Source organism: Nycticebus coucang, chromosome 21 (genome assembly GCF_027406575.1).
Source record: "Nycticebus coucang isolate mNycCou1 chromosome 21, mNycCou1.pri, whole genome shotgun sequence".
Classification (NCBI taxonomy): Eukaryota; Metazoa; Chordata; class Mammalia; order Primates; family Lorisidae; genus Nycticebus; species Nycticebus coucang.
Genome location: NC_069800.1, coordinates 61,205,139 through 61,232,203, shown reverse-complemented (window position 1 = coordinate 61,232,203; position 27,065 = coordinate 61,205,139). Strand labels below are relative to the sequence as shown.

Here is a 27,065-nt window from a genome sequence, read left to right as displayed (position 1 = left end):
CTCCGTCTGCGCGTCCGAACGTGTCTCCAGCCGCCGGCCTCCTTGTGAACCAATCATAAGGCAGCCTCTCTCTAGCTCAGGCCAATCAGCTTTCGGGCTAGAGGGTTTAACTCCTATTTAAAAAGAGGAACCTTTGAATCCTAACGGCTGAGAGTTGGGAGGACTCCGGGAGTTGGATCTGAGGTTGGAGCTGGCGGGTAGACTGGGCTGGGGGGCTAATCCTTGCGTGGCGGACGAGGGCAGTAGGGACAGGGGCGGCCGGCTGGGGTGACCTCTTCGCAGACTGCGGGGCCGCGGGCTGGAGGGAGGGAGTGGAGCGACAGAGTTCTCCCTGGTCCCTGCGCCCTTGAGCCGTGGCGCTCTCCTTTGCCCTCCCAGCTCCCTTCCATCTGCTCCTGGGTGCCGAGGCGCCCTCCGAGATGCCAATTGTTGCTCAGTGGGTAGGGCGCCAGCCACATACACCGGGGCTGGCGGGTTGGAACCCGGCCCGGGCCTGCCAAACAACAATGACAACTGCAACCAAAAAGAGCCGGGCGTCTTGGCGGGCGCCTGTGGTCCCAGCTACTCGGGAGGCGGAGGCGGGAGAATCGTCTAAGTCCCAAGAATTGGAGGTTGCTGTGAGCTGTGACGCTACGGTACTCTACCGAGGGCGCAAACTGAGACTCTGTCTCAAAAAGAAAAAGCCACTTGTTGACAACTAGCGATGGAAGGGGATTGTTGAGTGGCGTTGGCGCGCGGGGGCGTGGGGGGGGTGATCAGGGTTAGAGACAGGTGGTCTTTACTGTCATGGAGTTTACGTTCTAGTGGGGGTTGGGGAGACAGACGACGAGCTATAAAGGTAACTTGCAGCCGTCACGGGTGTTATGAAAGAAATAAAACAGTAGGGCGGCTTAACGGAGGCTATTTAGCTAGAATAGCCTGGGAAGGCCTTTATCCTGACGGGATGAGTGGGTGAATTAGTGTTAAGATGACCCCGCAGAGGTCTTTTGGGGCCGGGACTTCTCAGCTGTCAGCCTTGGAGCAGTTATGTCAGGATTAACTTGAAGACCTTGTTGAAAGTATAGCCCCACCCAGGGCCCAGGAAATCGGAATTGCGTAGTGATAGGACCCACGTGTCTAATTACCAACAAACTCTTCAGGTGATTCTTATGTTTCATTGAGAAGTAGTGACGCAGACCCCTGCATACCAATCATCTGGGAATGTTAAAATGCAGAACCTGTTTTATTAGGTCTGGAGTTGGGCCTGAGAATCTCCATTCTAACAAACATCTGGGCGAGGTAGGAGTAGTTTCTGTCCTAGACTGTTAATATCACTTCCTCTTATCTAACCTCCTTTGTTCCTTGAATTAAACGTTTTTCTGTAGCACACAGTTCCTTGCTCCTTTCCTTCGTATCTCTGCAGACATTCATGGCTCTGAGAGGAAAAAATATATAAACCTCTCTCTGTACTTAATAACCTAACAGCTTTTCTATTCAAAGTAGTAGGCTCTCTAATTTGAACTGAATGGATCCTGTAAATGTCATCTGGTTCTTGAATCTCATTGTAGATAAGAATCACCTGAAGGGTAGTCTTCCTGGAGCGCTCCCTAGAATTCTAGATCAGTCTTATTCCATTTTACTTATTCAGTTTCCCTAGGAAGAAAAGTGGAGTAAACTGAAACTTCTGTCAGAAGAATGTTGAATAAATGTCCTTCGGCTGGGTAGTTTCATTAGTCTGCTACTTGTAACTGTCAGGGAAAGTGAAGAATGTATTAGAGCATATGCAGAATTAATATTTGCATAACACAAGCATGCATTTCCTTTTTATTTTTGCTAACCCCTTGTTTTTAATAAGGGCTTCAGCCTCATTAGTCCCAGTTCTGTCTTTCTTTTCTCTGTGGAGTTGTTTGCTTATTTGTAAAATGGATGTGAAAACATGGGGGTGGAGAGTTCTTTGGGATTCTAGAATTCTGAGAGCACCTGGGTAGGAAAGGTTTCTGGTTTCTTAATGTTCTACCTATTTGATAGGTTGGTGTGCCTGACTCACAGTATGAGCTTACTAAATGTTATGAACTTTTTATTATTGATTTCCTTTGTCAGTGGATTGATTTATTCTTAAAGCACTGGTATTCATGTTATGTGCTAGGCATGTTATGTTCTAGGTTTTGGGGTGGAAACAATGAATATAGTGGGACTATGTCCTTCTGTACTATTAACCTAATGGCTAATTATTATAAGCTAAGCTTTCATGGAACTTATTTCTGTGCAGAGTCTGAGCATGCTGGATGTCTGACTCTGGAGAGACAGGGAGTAAACAGATGCACATGATGTTCATGTCAGACATTAAAGATTATGAAGAAAAATAAGGGAGAGATGGCTTTGGAGAGGAAATGTGATCAGAGACCTCAGTGAAATGAAGGACTGAGCTGCACGCCTGGGGGAGGAGCCTAATAGGTGGAGGGAGCAGAAAGTGCAAAGTAGCTTTGGCAAGGGACTTGTTTGAGAAAGGAAAGGAGCCTTGTGTGGCTGGTGTGCAATGGACGAGGAGAGGAGGTGAAGTCAGAGTCGGTTGGGTCCACGTTGTGTGAGACTTCATAGACCTGACTGTGCAGGTAAGAGTTTGAGTATTTTTGCTTCAGTTGGGAAGTCATGGGAGTTTTTGAACTAAGGACCAACACTTGTTTATGAGATCCCCAGGTGCAGGGCTGAGAACAGACCACCCTGGGACAAGGATGGAAGTGGGGAGGGCATTGGGAGCCTGTCAGAAGCAACCATTATTCTAAAGAATAATGGTTTGACCAGGTGGTGGTAGTAGAGGAGGTCAGTAGTGATTTTGAAGGTAGAGCCTACAAAATATGCTGATGGACTAGATGTGGGGTTTGAGAGAGAATAAGGATTATTCCTGAGCCACTGGCAGGATGGATTTGCCATCAACTGAGATGGAGACATCTGTGAGAATAGATTTGAGGAGGTGGGAGTGGAGAGGGATCAGAACTTCAGTTTGGGACCTTGAGATGCCTGTACCAGGCACAGATGTGTAAAATTTAGGAAATTTGAGTTGGGAGTTCAGGGGAGAGGTCTGGGCTGGAGAAGGATATTTGGAAGTCATCAGCCTGTGCACAGTACACATTGAAAGCCAAGAGACTGGATGAACTCCTGTAGGGAGTGAGTGTAGATAGGGAAGTAGTTGTAGGGCACACTATGAGCAAGGAGGGGAAAAGTGCAGAGGAGAGAAGAGGTTCTGTTTTGGTGTGTTAGGACTGAGACTCCTGGCAGACATTTCTGTGAGACCCTGAGTAAATAACTTGGATTCCTGAGTCTGGCAGTCAGAGGAGAGGTTAGGGCAGCAGATGCATTTTTAGTTATCCTAATAAGATGGTTAGAGCCAAGGCATTGGATGATGTGGGTCACAGCAAATTGTGTAAATGGAGAGGTGGAGGGTCCAAGGACTCATTCTTGGGTCACCTCAGACACAGATTGGAAAAACATGAAGTGGATACAGTAAAGTTGGGTAAGACAGGACAGATAGTGAGGTGGGAGATAAAGCTGGAAGCTAAGTGAAGGAGCTGTAAGCCATGGTGATCAACCTTGTCACGTTCTGATGAGAACACCAGATGAAGACAGAATTGAGGGCTGGACCTGGCAACAGTGGGGATCAGCCATGGGCCAGCTGACGTGGTGGGGAAAAAAAGCCCAGTGGGAATGGGCTGGGGTGGTGGTGGTACGGATGACAAGTATAGTAGTTTTTCTGAGCTTATCTGTTGGAAGGGAAGATGAGAGATGGGGTGGTGGGTTGGGCCGGTCATAAAGCGGACTGTTAAGGCAGCAGTGTGTATTCCAGCAGGCTGCACATGGATGGGAGGGACCGGCTGAGGAGCAGCGGATATAGCAGCTAGATGAGTCTGTTGAGGAGTGTTCAGGGTGGAGGGGTTTGCCTGGTAGGAAAAGCCCCAAACCTGTACATCCTGTATCAGGTGGGAAAGCACTCCATCCCCCATCTGCTTCCTTTGGACAAAAAGTGTGAAATCCTGTGTGTTGTGGAGGCCTTTTCATCTGGGAATTGTCACTCTATCTAGCAACAGTACTTTGAAGCAGGTGGTATTTTTTTAAATTAAAGGTTCTTTTTTCTTTTCAGGCATCATGGACAGATCAAAAGAAAACTACATTTCAGGGCTTGTTAAGGTAAATTGAGTAATCTGTATAATCTCAGTCACATTCATAGAACAGACATGGAGACTGGAATTCTCACCTTTTCTTTGCGTTGTATATTTAGATCCCCTTTCACCTTCTGTTTATCAATTAGTCAGTTGGCATTCGGTAACATTCTGCTGATTCCGCTGATTGTGAATTGTAACTCTTGTTCTGCCTTGTCTTACAGTTAGTTATTTAAATATCTACACTCCTCCATTGTGTGCAAGATAATACTAAACTACCCGAAAGAAGCCTCAAACTTGTCTACATTTTCTTGCATCAGAAATGAACCTTTTTTTCTGGTCATAACTTAGGGAGTGATAAATCCAGAGTGGATAAATGTGGTATTTTGGTGAACTTTTGGAGTACTTTGAGCCAGATTCTCTTAGAGGCGGAGATTACAGTGATGAAAAGCACGTGGTCCCTGACTGGTGAGGAACTGAGCGCCCCTGTGAACCAATCCCAGGCCTTACTATACGGGTTCTTTGCTGTGAAATGCTTGGGACCAGAAGTATGTTTGGATTTTGGAATATTTGCATTATATTTAATGGTTGAGCATCTCAAATCTGAAAATCCAAAATGCTCCAGCAGTGAGTATTTCTTTTTGAGTGGCATGTCATTGCTCAAAAAGTATCAGATTTTGGATTTTTTTCATTGCACACTTGTCTATTTAGGGCTCTTAATAGTCTTGAAGAGGAGTGCTTAATTCAGATGAGGATAGGCCTGGAGTCCAGGAATGCCTCTCTGGTTTTTAGCATTTAATATTTGTGGACTACTGAGGCAATGCTCTAAAGCAGCAATTCTCAACCTGTGGGTCACGACCCCTTTTTAACAATGAAAATACCTTGCGGCATTAGGAAGGTTGAGAACCACTGCTCTAAAGATTCATTAATAGAAGTAACTCCCAGGTTTTTTTCCTTGTAGGAAATCAGCATAAGTATACATATTAGGCTCAGTTTCTATAGCTCAGTGGTTAGGGTGCCAGCCACATGCACTGGGGCTGATGGGTTTGAACCCTGCCAGGCCAGCTAAACAACAATGACAACTGCAACAAAAAATATCTGGGTTTTATGGTGGGTGCCTGTAGTCCCAGCTACTTGGGAGGCTGAGGCAAGAGAATCGCTTAAGTCTAAGAGTTTGAGGTTGCCGTGAGCTGTGATGCCATAGCACTCTACTGAGGGTGATATAGTGAGATTCTGTCTCAAAAAAAACCCAAAAAACAAAAACCCTATTACTTGGTTTGGGCTTGGTTTTATTTATTTAATGTATGTAATATATTTTTATTAAATCATAAATACATAGATCATGTATACATTAATGCATTTATGGGGTACTGGGCTTAGTTTTAGAAGTCTCCCTCTTGAAATAAGTGGATACTTAACACTTTTTTATTGGCTACAAGAATAAAATAACCACTTTGAAAATGATGGGGTTGAGTCACTGTATTTGATTATGAATTCCTATAATAATGGTCATTTGAAAAAGTTATTTTTCATTTAAAATGGTTTTGTCACTGCCTCACTCTGCTGTGTTGTGGGTGCTGTGGTAATTTCAGAAGTAATTAACTCTATATTTAGAAGCCTTCCATCTTTTTGCAAAGTACTTTTACCAGGGAGCTGTTGATGGCCTTCCAGGCTTCACTTTCCAGCATTTGCCCCTGTGATGGGCTGTGGAAGCTGAAGGAAATCGCACCCCTACCCCATTTTGGTTTGATTAGCACAGGCTTTTAGCTATTTAAGCTTGTAGTACATGACTTAGAGGTATGCAAACTATCTTAGTAATAAGTTTTTTAAGAGCCTATATTTATTTCTCCTGTCAAAGTTCTTTTTTGCTCATGTCCATTTTGTAAGTACTTGGAAAATGAAACATTGGTTAATAATAAACCTAGCATAAACCAAAATTTAGGCTGCTTTCTGAAACTACTTATGTTGAAGATAACCATTGTTGAATATTTTGATGTATTTCTTTGAATCTTTTTTCTAAACATGTATTATCGAAGAAATTTCAAAGTAGTTGGGATTATGGTATAAAGTTTTTGCATTGTAACTCTAAGTAACAATTTAGGAGTAGGGGAGGAGGGTAAAACAACATTTGGGGTGAGGAGTTCGGGAGTTAGGGGTGTTATTTGGATATTCCTTTGAGCCACATACTTGCTATATTCTCTGGAAGTGCTAAGACTAGCTTTTCCTTCTACCTCTTTCATTATTTTGTCATGTTAGAGAACAAACTTCGTGCGATTCTCAAAATATTCATCTTTCAAGATGATAAAGTTCATTTTCCTTTCCAACCTAGGCCACGGTTCCTCCACTTGATGGTCCAAAACGTGTTCCAGTGACGCAGCAGTTTTCTGGTCAGAATCCGTTACCTGCGAGTAGTGGTCAGGCTCAGCGGGTCCTGTGCCCTTTAAATTCCTCCCAGCGCATTCCTTCTCAAGCACAAAAGCTTATCTCCAGCCACAAACCAGTTCAGAATCATATGCAGAAGCAATTACAGGCAACCAGTGTACCTCATCCTGTCTCTAAGCCACTGAATGACACCCAGAAGAGCAAGCAGCCCCAGCCAGCAGCACCTGGTAAACTAGCTTTTAAAGACTCATTAGGTGTTCTTTGTAGTTGTTGCTAAAAATCTAGACTTGCATTACATAGTCCTGCATTTATTGTTTGGAGCCCTAGCTTTTATCTGTTGAGGATGGGAAGGCAACATGTCTAGGTTGAAGTAACAATTCTACCATGGGCTTGGGCCTGTGCTAAAAATACAGACCTGATCCTTGCCCTCTTGGAAGACTTGGGCAACCAGAGAGGACACAGTGCTGATCTGGGTCCTACTGACTGCTTATTAGAGGGTCTAGGTCAGTGGTTCTCAACTGTAGGTCGCGACCTCTTTGGACTGTATTAAAGGTTCACAGCATTAGGAAGGTTGAGAACCACTGGTTTAGGTAGAGGGTGCTTGTAGCAGGTACGTTTAAGGCACTGAAGTTCCAACATTTTGGCACGTGAGAGGAAATCCTGATAAATGGATGAACTGAGGCAGGCTGAGGTGAGGTCACTGTAGGCATAGCTGGCTGTGTTAAGAAATGGGGTTCATTTCTGCAGATTGGGAAGCTGCTGAAGGTTTTTTTGAGCAGAGAAGACTGCTTTTCAGAAATCTTACTTTGGCTGTATTGAGTGAATTTGGAAAGTAGCAGTGCTGGATTCAGGAGTACCAGACAGGCGGGAGGTTGAGATCAGAGATGGCAGTGACTGGGTTCATGGGTAGAACAGGGAGGGTGTTATTTACCAGCTGTTGAGTGCTTATAGCAGGCTCTGAGATAAGTGCTTCCTCCTCCACATCATCTCATTCAATCCTTGTTACCACTTTATGAAGGTTATACTCAGGTTTAAGGAGAGAAAGCTAAGACTCAGAAGCAGGCAGTTCATCCAGAAACATGACCAGGAGGGAGAGGTGCAGACAAATTTGAGAGCTTATTTAAGATGTAGACTCAGTAGCACTGGACACTAGATTATCCCGAAAGATGAGTGAAAAGGACTTAGGGATGGTGGTTATACTGAAATTAACTATGATAGTGAAAAGTGAGGGGAAGGAAGCCAGTCTAGACCTGCACCCAGATATCTTGAGGAGAGCACACTGTGCTGTCAGTGTGTGGAGTGTTGGAGATAGACAGCTGGGAAAGAAAGACCCCGCGTGCTTCTGTGCCTAGTGGAATAGTTGCTCTAGTCCCTGTTGGGCACAACTGGTTTACCGTCCATTTTGCTGAATTGGTGTCTTCTATTTCCATATTGGCAGCAGACGTGGAAGGAGGTGGCTGGCTGGCTTACATTTTGTTATGTGCTGATCTATGTGTAGCACACAGGCAGCTGGCTGGCCTGCCTGGTCGGGGGAAAGGTGATGAGGCGGCAGCAGCTTGTCATGGACAAAAAGAGTAATAATTCTGCTATAAAAGCTCCTCATTAGGAAACTGAGGCTTCAGGAGAATATGCACAACCTTAAAATTATTGGAGGAAGGCCTAGTGATACCTATGTTCATCTTTATTCTAGAAATTCTGTCGACTTCACATGATGGCAGTCAGGTTAGGATGTAGTAATTTCTTTATAAAGAAAGCTAAGGGCAGCACCTGTGGCTCAGTGAGTAGGGTGCTGGCCCCATATACCAAGGGTAGCAGGTTCAAACCCTGCCCCGGCCAAACTGCAACAAAAAAATAGCTGGGCGTTGTGGTGGGCGCCTGTAGTCCCAGCTGCTCTGGAGGCTGAGGCAAGAGAATCGCTTAAGCCCAAGAGCTGGAGGTTGCTGTGAGCTGTGTGACTTCATGGCACTCTACCGAGGGCGGTAAAGTGAGACACTGTCTCTACAAAAAAAAAGGCTAAAACGCAGATTTATCATTCTTGACTCATTAATATTTGGTGACCATTCTTTGACTCATTTCTATTCACTGCTTTTTAGCTTATTCTATAAAGTTATCCTAAAAGCAAGTTTTTAACTTATTCCACATAGGAAATAAACCTGAGGAAGAAGTGACATCAAAACAGAAAAATGAAGAATCAAAAAAGTAAGTTTTTTGCTTATAAAGTTCTGTACTATTCTAGGATTTTCCATTTCATTGCAAGTTTAGTTATGGGAACTTTTAAGAAGTAGGTTTTCATCTTTATTTTCATTTAGAAGATATGTTTCCAGATTTCTAATTTTTTAAAAGAATTTTGTGTAATGATGAATTTTACTGGGACTAAGTTTTTAAGATTTCTTTTGAAATTTAGAAAAAGCTTGTATGAATGTTACAGAAATATGTAGGTGTTCTCCTACCCTCAGAGGTAAGCTCTGCCTATGGTTTATGTATACTTCTATACTTTTTATTCTCATATAAAACTCTGAGTTTTTTAAAAAACAGAATGTTACAGGTATATCCCTATGACTGTTTTGACAGTATGAACATTATTACGGTATCTGTTCTTTATTAGAAAGGTCTGCTGAAGTATCTTCCCCAGACATGTACTAAAAGCCTACTTCTCTCTCTGAATTGTCTCGATTCTAGACTGGACAAGGAGCCAGGAGAGAACCCATGGACTTTTTTTGCTTTTAGCTAAGGGAGGCTTCCTCAGAATCCAGCTCTCATGCCCCAGCTGGCCTATAGTCCATACCACTTCCCTTAGTAACAGCATCTCTGTGTCCACCCAGAGGGTGTGAGCATCTCTAGGGTTGGAGGTGTGTGAGTGTGGCAGAGGCCTCCAGGTGGTCCTGAAGCATCACTTACTCTGCAGTTACTTAACCATTGTATAGGGTCTGACATGTCATTAAAAGGCCTGTACTCTGAGCATACTACAGCTGTGGGATATGTCTCAGTAAGGGCTTCACCTCTAAAAACCCAAGACTGTTCCTGTCACTGACTCTCATACCTAATGTTGGCTGGGGAAGTCAGGGCTTGATGTTTGTGGAAACTCACTGGTGGTGGTTATCTAAGGCTTAGTTCTTGCTGAGGATATATCTCGAGTATAATTTGGAATATAAAATTATTTATAGAATGTGTCTACTACTTTAGGGCAAATTGTTAGAAAAGATGTGTTTTCATCACATTTTTAAAATGTTCAATTTTTTTTCCTAGAAGGCAATGGGCTTTGGAAGATTTTGAAATTGGTCGCCCGCTGGGTAAAGGAAAGTTTGGTAATGTTTATTTGGCAAGAGAAAAACAAAGCAAGTTTATCCTGGCTCTTAAAGTGCTGTTTAAAGCTCAGCTGGAAAAAGCAGGAGTGGAGCATCAGCTCAGAAGAGAAGTGGAAATACAGTCCCATCTTCGGTGAGTTCTCACATTAAAGCCCAGGGCCTGGCAGCCGCACCCCTGCCCTTCTTTGCCCTCCGTCTCCCACATTCCGTCCATTCATTCTCCCCACAAAAGAATTGTCTACATTTCCCATGTACTCCTCCCTAGGAAAAGGGGTATATGTACCTCACTAGGTTATCGGATAATAATTCTCCTGCGATTCTCTGTGCTGTACACGTTCGTACTTTGTATGCCTTTTTTAAAAAGTGCACAGAATTTATTTTTAGAGGACCTGCTTCATAGTACCTTAAGAATGATTAAATTTGTTAATTTCCAAAAATTTATTTTTTAATTTAATTTAGACTTAAGCATTATGATTATGAAAAATCACTTGGGGATTTAATGTTTTTTTAATGGAATAATTTACATGGCATATCCTTTTGGTGGGTAATTAAGGGGAATGACAGCCTGTTTTCCAGGGGCTGCAAATAGCCTGCAGGATGACTTGGGCTGGTGAAGTTTTGTTTTTCCGATTTCTTTTTTTCCTTGCTTTTAGTGTTTCCCAAATTTAAATCAGGTACCAATATAAAATCTGGCCACATCAGGCCATGTTTCTACCTGGCAACAACTGGCTGAGGTTGGGCAGGGCACATAACTCAGATGGGCTGTGCTTCTCGCAGCCCACTCCTGTCTACCCTGAGCGGCACCCATCTGCCATCATCCACCACTCCTTTTATCTGTCTCAGTGTCTGGGTGTCAAATGACTGTGGGAATGCCAGGTCCTGTTTCAAAATGTGCATAAAATTAATACTCAGCTGACTTTCCCCCTAAGAGTAAAGCTGTCTAAAAGAAGGAAATAGAACTAAACTTCAGGTCCATTAATACTTCGAAATGTACATAAAATATGTGGATGAATGTAGGTTTTTTGGAATGGGTCAGTTTCAGATTCTCAAGTGGGGTTATTAGGGGTTGGTTTCACGTGAAACACCACTGGTTTTACGTGGGGAGGGGGTTGATCTTCAGTACCTATGCTGTCAGCTCTGAAACCAGGTATGAAGTGTTTTGCCTTTGTTGCAGGCATCCTAATATTCTCAGACTGTATGGTTATTTTCATGATGCCACCAGAGTTTACCTAATTCTAGAATATGCGCCACTTGGAACAGTCTATAGAGAACTCCAGAAACTTTCAAAGTTTGATGAGCAGAGAACTGCTACTGTAAGTTTTCATTTACCTTCTTGTCTAATTCCGTCTCCTTTATACCCATCCTCCATAGCAGTGTGCCTTTGTTATAGTAGAGTGGGTTTTGTATTAATGGAGGATAGCTTAGTTGTATAAAATATTTTACTATTTGGAAAAAATAGTTTAGGTGTACCTTATCTACAGATGAAGTTGATACTACACTATGTAGAATGTTACAGCTGATGTTATGACTGGTTTTTTTCACATCTGTTTTTTGGTGGGGAAACATATAGTTGCCTTGTTTTTTGCCATAAATGTTGCTCTGGCTGGGCTCAAATTCCTCAGCCTCCCAAGTAGCTGTGATTACAGGTGTGTGTCACTGTGCCTGGCTAGAAGAGTTAGAATTATAGAAATTGTGAAGAGAGAGCAGAGGGCTCCCATATAACCCACACCTAATTTCCTATTCTCCTAACTAATGGGCCAATATTGATAAATAACTACCAAATGAAGTCTACACTTTATTCAGATTTCCTTAGTTTTTCTTGTGATTGGGTTTAGGAGTTTTTGAGAGGGAGATTAAGAGTAACGTGCATTCTTAGGGACGTAAACTCTTACCATGACTTATCACTGAGTGTTAAGCTTGATCCCTTAGCCGATCCCTTCACGTACTCAACCCTTCTCACCCCAAATCTGGCAACCACTGAGCTGTTTACTGTCTCTATTGTTTTGCCTTTTTCAGAATGTCATATAATTGGGATCGTAATATGTAGCCTTTTTAGATTGGCTTATTTTACTTAGGAATATGCATTTAAGATTCATCTGTATCTCTTGGGGGAGTTTGACGGCTTCTTTCTTTTTGTACTGACTCATTCTATCGTATGGATGTATCTCAGTTTTATCCATTCACCTATGACAGGCCATCTTAGTTGCTTCTGATTTTTGGTAATTACTAATAAAGCTACTACAAACATTTACTTGCAGGTCTTTGTAGAGACATACATTTTGCAATCAGTTGGGCAAATACCTGGAGTGCTATGCTGGCTCCTGTAGTAAGGGCGTGTGTCACTTTAGAAACTGCCAAACTGTCTTCAAAGGTAGCATGTACCAGCTTTGCATTCTGAGCAGCGAATGACAGGTTCTGTCCCTCCTCATCCTCATCAGCATTTCATGCCGGTGGTTTGGGTTTTAGTCATTCTAGCAGGTGTGCCGTGGTATCTTATTTTAATTTACAGCTTCCTGGTGACATGCTGTTGAGCATCTTTCCATGTGCTTATTTGCTGTCTGTATATCATCTTTGAGGTGCCTGATGAGATTTGTTGCCCTATTTGGGTGGGATTTTTGTTTTGAGGTTTTTGCTGGGGAGTGAGGGGGTGTTTGGAGATTAGGTCTTACTGTGTTGCCCAGGCAGTGGCACTTGCAATGTCATGATCATAGCTCACAGCAACCTCAAACCCTGAGCTCAAGCAGTCCTCCTGCCTCAGCCTCCAAGAGTGGTTGGGACTACAGGTATGTGCCATTTGAGACAGGGCTAATTTTTCTATTTTTAGTAGAGACGCAGGCTCTTTCTCAGGCTGGTCTTAAACTCCTGACCTTAAGCAGTCCTCTTGCCGTGGCCTCCCACATTGCTAGGATTATGGGCATGAGCCATCGTGCCTAATCTACACTTCAGTTTAAAAAGTTTCTTTTTTTCTCCCTAAACACTAAAAGGCAGTATTTACACATTTGAATCCCTATTTGTACCAGTTGTTTAGCACTGTTCATTACTGCTGGACCATAAATTGGTGTGTGGGAATGTAGTCGCAGCCTATTAACAGTATCTTTCTTGTCTTTTAAGTCACGTCAAACTGTATCGGCAAAGAGAGGACTAGGCACCGAGTAATTTCAAGCTAACCCCACTATAAATTGGCTCACTGATTTTTGTAGACTCATGCATCACTTCTATGGTATTTGTGCCTTAAAACCTGCAAAACACATTAATCTATGTTGGGCTTCCTTTCAGAAGAGATGTCTAGTATTAATTTGTAGTTTATAAAGTCTAACACATAGGCTTTTGATATTTTTTAAATAGTATATCACAGAACTGGCAAATGCCCTGTCTTACTGCCATTCAAAGAGAGTTATTCACAGAGACATTAAGCCAGAGAACCTGCTGCTGGGATCATCTGGAGAGCTGAAGATTGCAGATTTTGGCTGGTCAGTTCATGCTCCATCCTCCAGGTATGTAACTTTAGAGGTTGTGGTGGTTTGGTTTAGCAAGAGCCCTGGGGATAATTACAAGCTAAATATAAAATATTTAAGTTTAGATTCTGCATTAAGTGGGGCAGGTGACTGACCCAGAAATACTTTGGAATAATTTAGGTCTGATGATAAACCAGTGTCTAAAAGAAAATTTTATTCTGTGATCATTTTGGGCTCTTTACAGAGTTTTCGGCCTAGAGTTAAAGGTGCTTAATGTTCTTAGAGTCTAATGAAAGGTACAAATCAACCTCTGCCATGTACCCGTCCCACGTGTAGAGGGGGAGGAATTGTCAACACTGGCGGGGTGGAGGCTCTGCTGCTTCCCAGACAAGGAATGGAGAGCAGTTCCGGAGGGCACGTGAGAGGACTGTACAGACAGATCTGGGCTCAGAGTGCAGCATGTGCTCTGGGGAACTTACGGAAAACCAATTGGTTTGGATCTCGTGAAGTGAAGTAATTTTAAATCTTGGATGAACTTTCCAAACAAGACCTACAATATTCTCAACTGTTTTAAATTTAATTTGGGCATAAATAAGCTTTGAAACTTCATATGGAGGGGGCATTTTAATGCCTACATCTACTGATAAGGGTTTGTCACTGTTGGGAGAGGACTCAAGATTATAGCCAGATGACTAAAAAAAAAGCCGATTAAAAACTTGTAGTATAATCGAAATGGATGACGTGTGGAGGAAAAACCCTTTGCTTTTGTTACAGGCCATTTCTAGCTATTCCTGGCAATGTGTTGAATCTATGGCTATAGTCTTTAAGTTGGCTGTCACTCGAAGCTGTTATCAACTGCTGAGACAAACAGTAAAGAACTGTGGATTCCATGGAGTCACAGGGTTAAACAAGCCTTAACCTGTCCAGCAGTGTCACTGTGATAGAAAAGATGGCTGCCTGCTTTCTGAAAAGATTGTTTATATAAATTTTGATGGTTATTTCATTCTGCATCTCAAGTATTAATAACTGTAAATAGTTTCCTGGTGGTTATCTGTTTGAAAATCCCTGATTCAGTCCCTCTGCTCATCTCAGTGGTGAAGAAGGATTAGATGTCTGGAGAGGTAGCTCATCAGTCCCGGGTCGTGGTTCATGTGGTGAGTGCTTGCTGGGTGCAGGCCCGGCTGGACACAGCACCAGTGGCGTGTCAGCATAGTGCTGATAAAAAACCATGAAGTCTACATGGGCTGTTCCTGGCTTGGTGTCTGTCAGCCCTAGTTTTTTCCTAACCCTTGTTATAAAAACTGAAATGGATAGAAACATACCGAGTTGGTAGCTATAGCATACCTGTCTATCCAATACCTACATTCAACGTTTCCCATTTTGACATATTGGCCGCCTCTACTTCTCTGTGAATAGTCAAAAATAAGTTGCATACATCATGTTGCTTCAATCTTAAGCACTATTTAGTATGCATCTTTTAAAAATTATATTCTATACAATCATACCTATTACTCTTACACAAACTAATAGCATTGTTCATATCTAATATTTAGTCCACATTCAGATTTCCCCATTTGTCCATGGACTTATTTTGCTGTTTTTTAAAATCAGAACCTGGCTTAAACCCATGTGTTTTATTTGAATGTGTCTTTTTGGTCTTAATGTAGACTAGTCCCCCCACATTTGAAAATGGACTTTTTGATTATATTTTCATTTAATTTGGATTTTTATCCCCTCTTTGCTAGAAACTGAAATTCAGGTATTAGGGTCTGAGGAGAGATGCAGGTTAATTATTTCTGGCAAGAATACTATTTCATAAGTTATCCTCAACATCTGAGTTCCTCTTTTGTAGCAATGATGTGTCAGAAGGCAGCACAGATCTAAACCCCAAACCTAGTGCTTTCACAGTGGGACAACTGTCTGTTTTCAATGTCACCTGGTTCTTAAGTGCGTTAGCAAAAACAAATGTACAACTCTATATTTACAGAGAACTCTGCATGGCAGCTTTTATATAGTGATACATTCAGCTTCTAGATCAGGCGTCTTCAAATTCTTAAACAGGGGGGGCCAGTTCATTGTCCCTCAGACCATTGGAGGGCTGGACCATAGTTTAAAAAAAAACAAACTATGAACAAATTCCTATGCACACTGCACGTATCTTATTTTGAAGTAAAAAAAAAACAAAACGGGAACAAATACAATCACACCGCCTCATGTGGCCCGTGGGCCACAGTTTGAGGACCCCCTGTTCTAGATCATTCAAAGATGTTCTAAAAGTAGACAGATTTGATGTTAAGCTTGCTTGCTCCCTGTGTGATCTTAATCTGTTTCCTATAGGGCAGTAGTTCTCAACCTTCCTAATTGCCGCGTTGTTACAAATGGACCAAAGGAGTCACCAACCCACGTGCTGAGAACTGCTGCTATAGGGACTATAACAGTATTACTTCATAGCACAGGATCTGGTCGAGGGGAATTGCTCATTTGATGTTAGCATAATTCTTAATGTTTCTAGTGGCTGTTGTGATGATAAAACCAGAAGTTTGTTAACGGGAACCTCTCTCCATTTTCAGGAGAACCACTCTCTGTGGCACCCTGGACTACCTGCCCCCTGAGATGATTGAAGGTCGGATGCATGATGAGAAGGTAGACCTCTGGAGCCTGGGAGTTCTTTGCTATGAATTTTTAGTTGGGAAGCCTCCTTTTGAGGCAAACACATACCAAGAGACCTACAAAAGAATATCACGGGTAAGACATAACTGAAAAAGATCCAGCAACTTCTTTTAGCCAAGACTTGAGTATTTGTACTGTTTGATCTCCCTAACTCATGTTTTTGTGACATTTTATTTGTTGGACTCTAGATTGAATTCACGTTTCCTGAGTTTGTAACAGAGGGAGCCAGAGACCTTATTTCAAGACTGTTGAAGCATAATCCAAGCCAGAGGCTGACTCTCAGAGAAGTACTTGAACACCCCTGGATCAAAGCAAATTCATCAAAACCATCAAGTAGCCAAAACAAAGAATCAAATAGCAAATAGTCTTAGGAATCATGCAGGGGGAGAAATCCTTGAGCCCAGGGCTGCTGTACAGTGTCAGGAACATGCTACTGAAATCTGTTTTTACTATTGATGGCCTCCTTCAATCTACAGCACTACAGGAAATGTTTCTTACTGAACAGGCAGGGCCTCTGCCTCTCTATTAGTAAATGTGACACTGAAGTGAATGTAGCCATGAGAATAAGGCTACTTTACTGGTTCGTGGCCTGGAGGCAACGTTCAACTGCAGCCATCCCCGCAGCCTGCGCCAGCCCTGGTGTCCTTGTAGGAGATGCGCTGATTCTGGTTGTGGGGAAGTGACCATTTGTCCTGACTCGATCAGTTAAGGAGCTGTGCAATAATCTTCCAAGTACCTGGAGTGAGTGTGTTATTTATTGGGTGTCCAAGCTCAGTAAAGCTGTTGGAATTAATGTGATCCTTTTAAATGTTAAAAGTTCTATATAGATTTGTGTCTTCTCCCACGGCAGTCCCTTCAGAGTGGCCTCTGTGTCAGGCCTGGTTGGGTTTCAAGTCCTCCTTAACCACTGATCTCCCAGGAGATGTTGTAAAACAGGAACACGTGCTACCTCCACTGCAGGACTTGGCTTGGGATAAACAAGACCCATGTGTCTAAGAGCCTTTAAGGGGTTATTTTTTATTGGAGTTTATGGCATGTGTGTAAACTATATATGCAAATAAATAAATATCTATTTAGAGCACATAGATAATGCCTCTGCCACCTATCCACCATTCCCCTGAAAGTGAGCAGGTGCAGGTCTGGCCCTCTTCTAGTTCCTTGGGTTGGAGTAGTTACATACGTTTATAGCTGCCAACATCATCTGTCCAGCAAAGATGATGAAACCTGAGTGATGAGGGAAGGTGGAAGTGCTGAACTTAGAATTAGCAGAGAAGTATGCTTTGAAGGTGACACTCAATGCAAGAGACTACATATCAGATATGTCAATATAGTGGCCAATACAAACATCTAAGTCTAAGTAACAAGAGAAACATGACATTAAAACTGATGTGGTTTGGGACAAGGGAGCTTTTGGTTTTCATAGTCTTGAGCCGAACCAACTTTTTATATTCCCAAAGTATTTCATGTACCATCCAGCCATGCTGAGGGTAATGCAATGTGACTGACTTTACTAGTGATCTTGCTAGACGGGATGTTTTCCCTGACAGTCCACTTCACCAAAGAGAAAGCTCACTGTAACGGCACACTACCACACTGGTCACAGTGCTGCCCCCAAATCAGAGATCACAGCTTGCCAGAAGGTGACTTAAAAAGTGCATAAACTTTAAAGAGTTTGTTACATAGGATTTAAGTTGCTCGCTTTGTCAGATAAAAAGAACAGGAACAATGGTTGCATTTTTTAAATACATCAGTTTTATTTCTCTGGTTACATAAGAACAAGGTAACACAAGCAATCTGTACATCCTGCTGGTGAATTCACATAATGCTTTAGTTCCCTGATGCTTTGCCCTCTTCATCCTCTCCAGTTTTCTGATCTGACCCCTGGCCACAGAAGTGGAGTGGGGTTGGGGCTTAGCAGTATGGCTACTCAGTGTGGTTGGTTTTATTGCTTGCTCTTTTGGCCACTTCCATTGTTAGCACAAAGCTTTAAGGCCTTAAATCTGCGGGCAGCAGCAAGTTTCCATAGGCATTGTTGGGGGTCTGAACGGGACACGGGCACAGAAAGTGGTTGAGGAGCTAAAGCCAACAAATGGCTTTAAACAAGAGAAATGGTCTATCCAGTGCACAGAGGAATTACTGATGTGGGGCATCTCAGCTATGAAGTACTTGGAATTAGGTCATAGAAAGACAGTTTCCACCTTTAAACATGAAAAATCACTTGGCAATGGGCTGTTTTAAGAGAAAAAAAAATGGTTGTATCTCCTTTCACAAAGGAGACCCTTTTCCAATCTCTGGAAAAGTGTATACTTATCTATGCTTTGCTTTAAATAAACTGCACTCTTTGCTGGGAAGTTAACTGAGATGACCAACAAGGATTACAATGGGCTAACTAGGGACGTGTCAGAGCCCAGTAAAACCAGTAAGTATGGTCAGTTAATAGTTGCTTTAGTTTTCTGTCCTCAAATGTAACTTAAAGGAACTAGAAGCCAGAAAGATAAGTGCCACTCCCTCCACCACGCAGTTGGGCAGAGTGGTCAGCTTGGATTCCCAGAGTGTGGAGCAAGGCTTGCATCAGAGCAGGACCCGGGGGAAGCTTTCCACAATGCTGGACCCCACAGATGGGATGCCTTCTCCAACTGCCTGCTGCTTCCTGCTTTACGGAGGAAGTCTCCCTAGCCTCCCTGACATACAAGCCCTTCACTGGGCAGAATTGGCTCTGCAGACTCATGAGCCCTGCCATCCCCCTCCCTCCCTGGCTGGTATTTCACCATTGCCTTCACCATTTATAACAAGTGCTACTAATTTTCCTTTTTATGTACATAATTTTAGCTCAGTTAAAATGTAAGTGGAGATGATGTAAACACAGTTCTGGAATGTCTGAAGTTTGAGAGAGAGTTAAGCAAAGATTGTCAGAGAAGCTAAGGTGTTCTTGGCTTTTTATGTGTGATAGAGTCTTCTAAATATGGGCTTGAGGAGCCAAGTGATGCCACTGCTCTTGGACAAGCTTTCCTCATTTTTTATGGGGAAATAGCCCTGACCTACTTTAATGAAATTTCAGAAAAACCACCTGAGATAGGTAGGCCCCATCACATCCAGACTAGGGTGTTTGGGATCAATGAAACATACCAAACATACGTTTTTCTTTCCCTGAAACAAGGGTAATGAATGTCAGAACACTGATGCTCATTTAGGTCCTGATTACACATCAAGTCTTACTTCGTTCACTGTAGCGCTGGCAGCTCTGTAGAATACTGCATACTAAGCTGCAAGCAGCTGGCGAGCATCAGAGGAAGGGGGATTTAAAAGACTCGCTATATTGATCATTTTTAAGAACTTGAGCACAGATGAACCCTGTAGAGCTTTTGCAGACAGATCCTCACCAAAGATCTTCCAGAAGGAAGATCCTGAAGTCTGCCTGTCTTGAGATGTTGACTCATTTGCAACGTCTGGCTGACATTTTAGATGATGTATACAAGCTCTATGATGAATATCATTAATAGAATTTATGAAGCAGAAAAACTTGTAATTATTCAAAAGCCTGATTTTTGCTGGCAAAGGTAAAATTGATCTATGAAAACACAGCAATTAGCTCCCTGCTTCCCCTTACCCCCCAAAAGAAATACTACAACCCTAACGTCAATCCAAAACGTATAATTTAAAAGAAATAGGTTTCAGGGCCTACGACTGAAAAGTTCATCAGGGTTTTACAGCTGGAGGTTTAAAAAACCCTACTTTTCGAAAATACCTGACAATCAAGGGCACAGAGACTAAGGTAATGCTGATCCGCACGGGTGCAAACAGCTTGTGGATTGCATAGGCCACCACAAAGGCGCTGGTGCCTGCTGCCATGTTTGACTGTACCAGAGATTCTTTAAATCCAAGTTGAAGCAGGACTGCAGTCATGTCCACACCACTGGGGGGAAAGAGGCAAGGGAAATTATAGCAAGAGATTAAACAATTGATTTGGCTATAAGATTTATAGTATTTAAAAACATGTAATAAGGGACTTTAACGAATGCAGTCAGTGTAACCTAATTCTTTGTACCCTTAATGAATCCCAGACAAACAAAACAGGATCTTAATCACATCAACACAAATACTTAATACTGTTAAAAATCTTACCTTGACACAACCATGTAAAATATGCCCAAGGAGACTAATGAGATCCCAATGTGCACTGATATGCCAACAGCACCATATTCTTGGAAGATCTTCTTCAGCTGCTGTGACTTGCTTTGCTTTTTCTCCTCGGTGCTTACGCTGTTGCCCATTGTCTTGGGGAGTCTGCTGGTGTCCTGTGCACAAACCAGAGAAGGGGGGACACCATAGGGCAGAGGCACGGTGTCAGTGGGCAGCGCCGCCTTGATCCTCACCCAGGTTTTACTCTTTCCTACCTGATGAGAGATCAGTTACCTCTTAGTGAGCTGAGTCTAACGCCAGTTTTGTCACCAAGTGCAACGACAGGCTTGGAACTAGATATGGCCACTAGAATGACGGCCCTGGAGATGTCCTAATCTCTGGAACCTGTGGATATATGACTTTGCAGATGTGATTATGTGTAAGGGAGAGTCTCCTGGATTATCTGGGTGGGGCCACTGATCATGAGAATGTTTAGCAGTGGCAGAGAGGGAGATGTGGCACGGAAGCAGAGCCTGAGGTTGGAAGGTGCTGTGCCCCCAGTTACAGAGGAACGGCCATGAGACATGGAATGTGGGTGGTCTCTAGAAGCTGGGAAAGGCAGGAAGAGAAGGTGGCCTCTGGACGGAGCCAGCTCTGCTGACACCTGGGTCTATTTAGTGCATTAAGACCCATTTTGAACTACTGACCTCTAGAACTCTTACGATTAACAGTACTAGTAACTAAAACATAAGGACTCCTATCCTTGGGGATCACAAAGACACTTTATCAAGCACTTTCTGAGCCAGGTTGTCCTCCGATGCTTTCTCTCTGTCTGCTGTCCCTTTCATCCTCATGACACCTCTGAGGTAGCTCCTGTTGTTTCCTCACTTTACAGAGGAGCAACACAGGCTTGGGAAGGTCAAGTAACTGGCCCAAAGTCACCAAGACAAGAAAGAGGACAGGTCATCCGAGTCCACAGCCCAAGCACATGTCAACCATGCTACATGACACACAAAAAGGGCGGTGAGTGTGAAATAAAATGAAGCAAAAGCTATGGCATCTTTACTTAGGAATCAGGATTTACACCTGAGACCTGACACTGATAAGGGAGGTTGATTCTCAGGCAGTACACTGACCCGATGCACAGAAATGATTCACTACGTGTGGCCTCTGTTTGGTGAGCACCTACCATGCCTGGAATGTCTGGGAGAAGCAAAAAACCCAACAACACTCAGAGGAAAAACCATTCTCCAGAAAGCACCGTTAGGTTTCTGTAAGGATGGTCCTCAGTTCGTGGCAGCAGGTAAGCGTCTGGCTCTGCGCTAGCTTGTTGCTGGCTCTTCAGCTGAGCCGCTTCTTGCCTATATTTTTAGAGGAAGCATTTTCCAAAAGACCTGAGGAAAACACACAGCGTCCTCAGCAGAAGTCCCTTCTAGCAAGCGAGAAGCTGAGCTTACACCTTAGAAGCAAAACTTCCTAAAAACACTGACAACAGAGAGTCCCTCTATCACTCTCATTTTGACAGATGAGAGATGAGGTTCCCATCACCCCCTTTGAGCTGACTGACAGCTAGAACTGGTGACAGGACTGGTCACCACCAGGCGACACGGCCTCCGTGATACTAAGTTCTCCTTCACGTCCTGCAGCAGTGACACCTGCCCAGAACTTCTGGGCTCTGAGGGGGAGGAAAGAAGACTGTCACCAGCCTTCTCATTGGCCAGCACATGCGGCCTCCCCTTTCCACCGCCAGCCAGGAAGACTTCTGAGCTCCCACATTCTTTCTGATAAACAACTCCCCACCCACATCTCAACAGCAGGGAGGCTGCAGCCGGCAGTAGCTGATAGGACAGCCACCCCCACGCCCTCGCCCCCCCACCCCCCACACACACTGTGCATTCCTCAGACCCAGCATAGCTATCTCTGCTGAGGGCCCTTTACTTCACACCCTCTATTTCAGCAAGAGGCCAAAAAAGAAAAATAAAAAGGCAGCCAGACTTCCGGCTACACAATGAGCAGCCCGCCGCAAGGCTATGGCGGGGCCAACACATTCAGACACGGGCCAGCAAGCTCCTGTTAGTGGGCACCCTGCAGGGGTCCTCAAACTTTTTAAACTGGGGGCTAGTTCACTGTCCATCAGACCGTTGGAGGGCTGGACTATAGTTTAAAAAAAAAACTATGTACAAATTCCTATGCACACTGCACATATCTTATTTTGAAGTAAAAAAACAAAACAGTAACAAATACAATCACACCGCCTCATGTGGCCCGCGGGCTGTACGTAGTTTGAGGACCCCTGTAAGAGAATCCCTAGTTACACGTGCAATTTTCTTTTACCTTGGTATAAAGAACTCTTTTTAATCACTGTGACATGCACTTTTCTTCCCAACCCTTGAGGAGACTAAAGAGATGAAAAAAAATTTATGAGGACATGGCTTGCAAGTAATGGAAAATTTTCAGACGTGAATTTCTTCATGAAATATTACTGTAAGTGGTTGCAATGTGCTAGGCCCTGCCCTGGACACATGTAACATCACTCTCTGAATATTCTCAACGTGCTTTCATCTGTGTGTGTGTACGAGAGAGAGGGAGAGAGGGAGAGAGCGATCCCCCTCTCCCCCTCCCTAGTACTTACTAAAATATAAAAAGCTCTAATAGAGAGGGGCAGGAAGATTTGAAGAATGAGCCAAAGACCTTATCCATAATTGATCACATTGTTTGGAATGGCACCTGCTTTCATTCAACTGATAAATAATATTAATAACAACCACTATATTGGGTTCACTTTGTACTAGGCACTGTTCTGAGTACTTTGAAAATGTTAATTCATATAATCCTCACCACGGACCCCGTGAGATAGGGACGACTGTCATCCCTACTTAATAGAAGAGGATCCAGAGAGGTTGCATAACTTGCTAACCTTCAGTTTTAACTTGCTTATTCATGATCTACTTTGTGCCAGGCACTGTCCTGAATGTAGGGGACACAGCAATGAACAAAACTGACTATGCTGTTCCCCACCCCCCCCCCAAGGAGGCTGCGCTCTTATGGGAGGAGAGGGACACTAAACAGGTAAAGTCTCAACGCTGCTACCTTAGGCAAGTGCAATGGAGAAACAGCAAGTAGGGGAGAGAAGCTGTAAGTTTCCAGAAGGCCAGGAAGGTTCACGAAGGTCTCCCTGAACAGGCAGCACTGGAGCCAGCACTGATGCAGACGTAAGGACACAGGGCTCAGGGGAGCATGTTATGTGCCTTAGAGCCATCCTCCCTGCCCCCATAAGCAGCATAGGCAGGGCTCAGCTCGTTTATAGGACATCAATCAAGTTAAGTGAAAAAGGCAAGTTTCTTCTTTTCCTCTCCTGGTTACAGAGCGACCCCTGTTGAAAGCAGAGGTGGGTGTGTCTCTCTGGCACTTGATTAAATGGCGCATTTGGAGACCCCAGTTGGGCAGCTCTGCACTCTGGCTTCTTAATGAGGGCAGCCAGGAACATCCAGGTGAGGTACCAGACACTAGCCAAAGCCTAGACCCTCTTTACATCAGCTCTCGGCCCTGCTGGGGAACAGTTTTCTCAGGGAGATGAGGATCTTTTGTCTGAACCTCTTGTGAGGTTCTCATCCCACTTGCATTCTGCCCATATATCAGAGAACAGGAGAAACAAGGACAGTTCGTGGGGACCTGGGGCCCCATGGTTGTATGTCTTTACTATGATTATAATAATTGCTAACATTAATTTAAGATGTACCAGATAATGCAAACATTATCTCATTTACACACACTTTATGAAGTGTCAATTATTAATATCCCATGTTACAGACAAGGAAACTGAGACAGAGAAATGAGAGAATTTGATCAAGGCCGCAGAACTAGTAAGTAGAGACAGCAATGTGAAGGGTCTGAGACCACACTCATCACCACTGTATACACACAGACACCTGCCAGTGCCAAGGCTGATGAGGCTGACAACACAAACAAGTCAAGAGAGAATTCCAGATGCTGAGTACAGAGAAGATCCACACCCACGGGCAGAGAGGGGGCTAGAGGAGGCATGTGAGGTATCACTGGTGGTCAGAAAGGCTTAGCCCTGAAGAATCACCCGGAGACAGCCTGGGCGCACAAAACTGTGAGGATCCCAGACAACTCAGGATTATGTATGTGGAGAGTTGGAGGCAAGCAAAGAAGTTTCTCCATCTGGGCAGGAGGCGTGGAAAGGTCTCCCCCACTTACAGAGAAACTACAGAATATTCAGGGAGCGCTGGCTGGAGGCCTGGCACTGTAATGAGGCCTGCATCAGCTCAGGATTTGCCCCCAAACTCTTACGGGGAGGGTGCTATGTTTAGCCCCCTGAAAGGTCAGCACAGGGCTAGCAGGCCTTCAGTGCTTGGTCTGAGATCGCTGAGCCAGTGAATAGAGGGGGTGCACCCACACCCAGGCAAACAAAGGGACTCCAGTGGCTACGCTGTAAGCGCTGATGTGCGGATGTACTGGCTTGTTATTCCTGTATCTCCAGACTTCCGAACTTATATTTTAGAGATCCACTTAAAAAAAAAACTGATAGATTTTCAAAAAGTAAAACTTGTATAACTGTTCTGAATGGAAACCAGTTTTCACTTAGTATTCATGGAAGGAAACCAAAGTGAGATGTAAACACAAGTCCGAGCGCGCCAGAAAGAGCCTGCTCTTCCAGTCTCATAAAAAGGGGGCAGCAGCCAGCCGGGCGGTATTAAAGCTGCCGCCGCTGCTCTTTGGCCCAGTGAGGAGGCCGAACTGGACTCCCCAGGGAACGATACCAGCGACCCTGACCCCGAAGGCCACATGAAAAGTTCACACCAAGTCCAGGCCCTACCTCCGATCCTGTCGGCTGAAACTGGGGGCTCTGCCGGAGACTATGTGACCTTGGGACGAGCGCCCTACCTCCAGGAGCCCCAGTTTCTCTGCTGTCAATAGAGAGGATCGCTTCCTTGGCTTGCAGAGATTTGGGGTTTCGGGACTCCGGAAGTGCTCCGTCTCCGGCAGCTGCAAGTGCAAGGCTGTCCTTTCAGCGGAGGTGGCGAGCCCCGGGCACGTGGGGGCCTAGGCGCCCGCCCCGGGATCAGGGTGGGGGTGGGGAACTTACCTGGCGGCCGCGACAGTTCCCGCCAGCCGTGCGCAGCAGCCAGTAGTCCGGCCCGGGCCGAAACAGGGCCAGGGTCAGGGGCGGCGGGGCGCACAGGAGCCGGGTGGCGCAAGGCCCAACCCGGGCGCTCACCCTGACCGCTGGGCCCAGCAGCCGCGCCATGATGCGCTGCGAAGGTTTGGGGCTGGTGCTGCGGAGCCCAGAGGAGCCTGAGGCCCCAGTGGGATGGGTGGGTCCACAGCCGAGAGTCTCCGCCGGGTCCCGGCCCTTCAGACGACTGCAGGGTGGGCGGGGCCGAAGCCGGAGCCAGGCGCGAAGTGGGCGGGGCTAAAGAACGTGAGCACACCCTCTTGGTTTATCACTAGCTCCGCCCCTCAGGGCCCAATCCAGCGCGGGGTGGGCGGGACTGGAGAACTTGTGCACACCCACTTGGCTCATCTCTAGCTCCGCCCCTTCAGAGCCCGAGTCCCGCGCGGGTGGGGCGGAACTGGAGACCCGCGCGGCTGCCTAGTCTGCTCACCAGCCCCGCCCACGTAAGGTGAATTTTCTCAGGTCTTTTCAGGGTCTTGGGCTTCCAAAGTGTGGGGTGTAGTTGGTGGGGTGTTTTGTTCTTTGAGCAATAAGGTGGGCCTAGGGCTACGGGCTGTGAGATTTTCTCCCTACAGAAGTGAGTGAAACCTGAAAAGTTTATAGATATGCTTACATGTTAGCTCCAAAGAAAAACAGAAATACTGGGATTGACATTAATACAAGTTTAGTTAAAAGTCCTCAGTCTAATGACCCCCCAAACACTGTTGGTGTGAATGTGACATGTGCACCCACTTTGGAAAATAGTTTGGCAGTTTTCTGAAAAAGTTAAACACACACTGACCCTGTAATCCAGCAATCCCAGCTTCTCTGCAGCTTCTCAAAAGAAGCAAAGATCAGGCTCATTTAGAGGCCAAAGTATGAAGGCACCAATCTTCTTAGCAATTTTTTCATATTAGTTAATAACTGGGAATGTCCATAAACTGGAGAATGGATAGAAAATCTGGGGCACCACCCCACGATTAGCAACTAAAAGGAACAAACTATGATACATGCATAGCATAAATGAATCTCAAAGCTGTTATGACAAGTGAAAAAATCTAGGCACAAAAGTCACCTGTTGTGTATGTATGATTCTACTTACATGACATGTCCAGAATAGGCAAAACTATGGAGACCTAAAACAGAACAGTTGTTGCCTGTGGCTGGGATTGGGAGATCCGATGGACTGCTAAGGAGTGGAGGGAATGTTCTGGAGTCAGGGAAGGATCTTACACTCAGACTGTGAGGATGGTGGTTCAGCTGTGAAATTAAAATTCTTGAGACTCAGCTGTGTAATACATATATATATAATGCTATAGAAATTATACCTCAATAAAGAGGTTTTACAAAGTCCTCATGATGTAACATTCTGTAAGTCAACTGCGAATCTACTCAAGCAAGTTCTGACCCATTCAGAAATCATATAGAGTGCACACACATTTTAGTGTGTTTGTATTATATAAGGTGGAGTTACAGCTCCTTAAGAGGGCCTACTGGAGGTCCTAAAGTGACCCTGAATGGCAGTGCTTCTGTTTAAGTGTCTACAAGAAGGTGAGGAGTGTAGGCTGTCAAACTGACACTACCAGTCCATCTGTGTGATTTGGGACTAGTGACTTGACCTCGCTGAGCCACAGTCTTGTCATCCATAAGATGAGGATAATAATAGTTTCTCCTCATGGGATCATTGGGACAATTCTTTGACAAAGTTCTTGGAAAGGGCTATGCTCAGTGCCTGGCACCCAGAGAGGGCACACATGTTAGCTGTGACATTAGTAGCTCATCATCCAAGGACAGGGCTGCCTCCCCACAGCCCCGATCTTTT

The 27,065-nt window shown here is 44.4% G+C and overlaps 2 protein-coding genes across 6 annotated transcripts; one reads left to right on the top strand and one right to left on the bottom strand.

The window, feature by feature from the left end:
* The first annotated feature begins 78 nt into the window (after nt 1-78).
* On the top strand, nt 79-17,032 carry AURKA (aurora kinase A). Of its 5 annotated transcripts, none has more exons than XM_053574652.1 (9): nt 79-183; nt 4,115-4,161; nt 6,463-6,742; nt 8,660-8,714; nt 9,762-9,953; nt 10,995-11,133; nt 13,166-13,314; nt 15,846-16,020; nt 16,134-17,032. In XM_053574652.1, exons 2-9 carry the CDS (start codon nt 4,120-4,122, stop codon nt 16,308-16,310), a joined length of 1,209 nt encoding a protein of 402 aa, XP_053430627.1. In that variant the 5' UTR covers nt 79-183; nt 4,115-4,119; the 3' UTR covers nt 16,311-17,032. The 5 variants fall into 5 exon arrangements, with proteins under 5 accessions (XP_053430627.1, XP_053430628.1, XP_053430626.1 ...); XM_053574653.1 differs by lacking the exon at nt 79-183 and adding an exon at nt 1,207-1,278; XM_053574651.1 differs by lacking the exon at nt 79-183 and adding an exon at nt 1,915-2,591.
* A 642-nt stretch (nt 17,033-17,674) lies between these two features.
* Nucleotides 17,675-25,465, bottom strand: FAM210B (family with sequence similarity 210 member B). The gene is made up of 3 exons (XM_053574620.1): nt 25,175-25,465; nt 20,068-20,240; nt 17,675-19,858 (listed from the first exon to the last, which is right to left on the bottom strand). The coding sequence occupies exons 1-3, from the start codon at nt 25,334-25,336 to the stop codon at nt 19,642-19,644; spliced, it is 552 nt and encodes a 183-aa protein (XP_053430595.1). The 5' UTR covers nt 25,337-25,465; the 3' UTR covers nt 17,675-19,641.
* Nucleotides 25,466-27,065: the final 1,600 nt, after the last annotated feature.

Coding starts and splice junctions, on each gene's coding strand:
- AURKA (XM_053574652.1), top strand. CDS start 4,120: ATGGACAGATCAAAAGAAAACTACATTTCAGGGCTTGTTAAG. Junction 9,954..10,994: donor GAAATACAGTCCCATCTTCG/GTGAGTTCTCAC, acceptor CCTTTGTTGCAG/GCATCCTAATATTCTCAGAC. Junction 16,021..16,133: donor CCTACAAAAGAATATCACGG/GTAAGACATAAC, acceptor GTTGGACTCTAG/ATTGAATTCACGTTTCCTGA.
- FAM210B (XM_053574620.1), bottom strand. CDS start 25,336: ATGGCGCGGCTGCTGGGCCCAGCGGTCAGGGTGAGCGCCCGGGTTGGG. Junction 20,241..25,174: donor GGAACTGTCGCGGCCGCCAG/GTAAGTTCCCCA, acceptor GTTTGTGCACAG/GACACCAGCAGACTCCCCAA. Junction 19,859..20,067: donor TTTTACATGGTTGTGTCAAG/GTAAGATTTTTA, acceptor CTTTCCCCCCAG/TGGTGTGGACATGACTGCAG.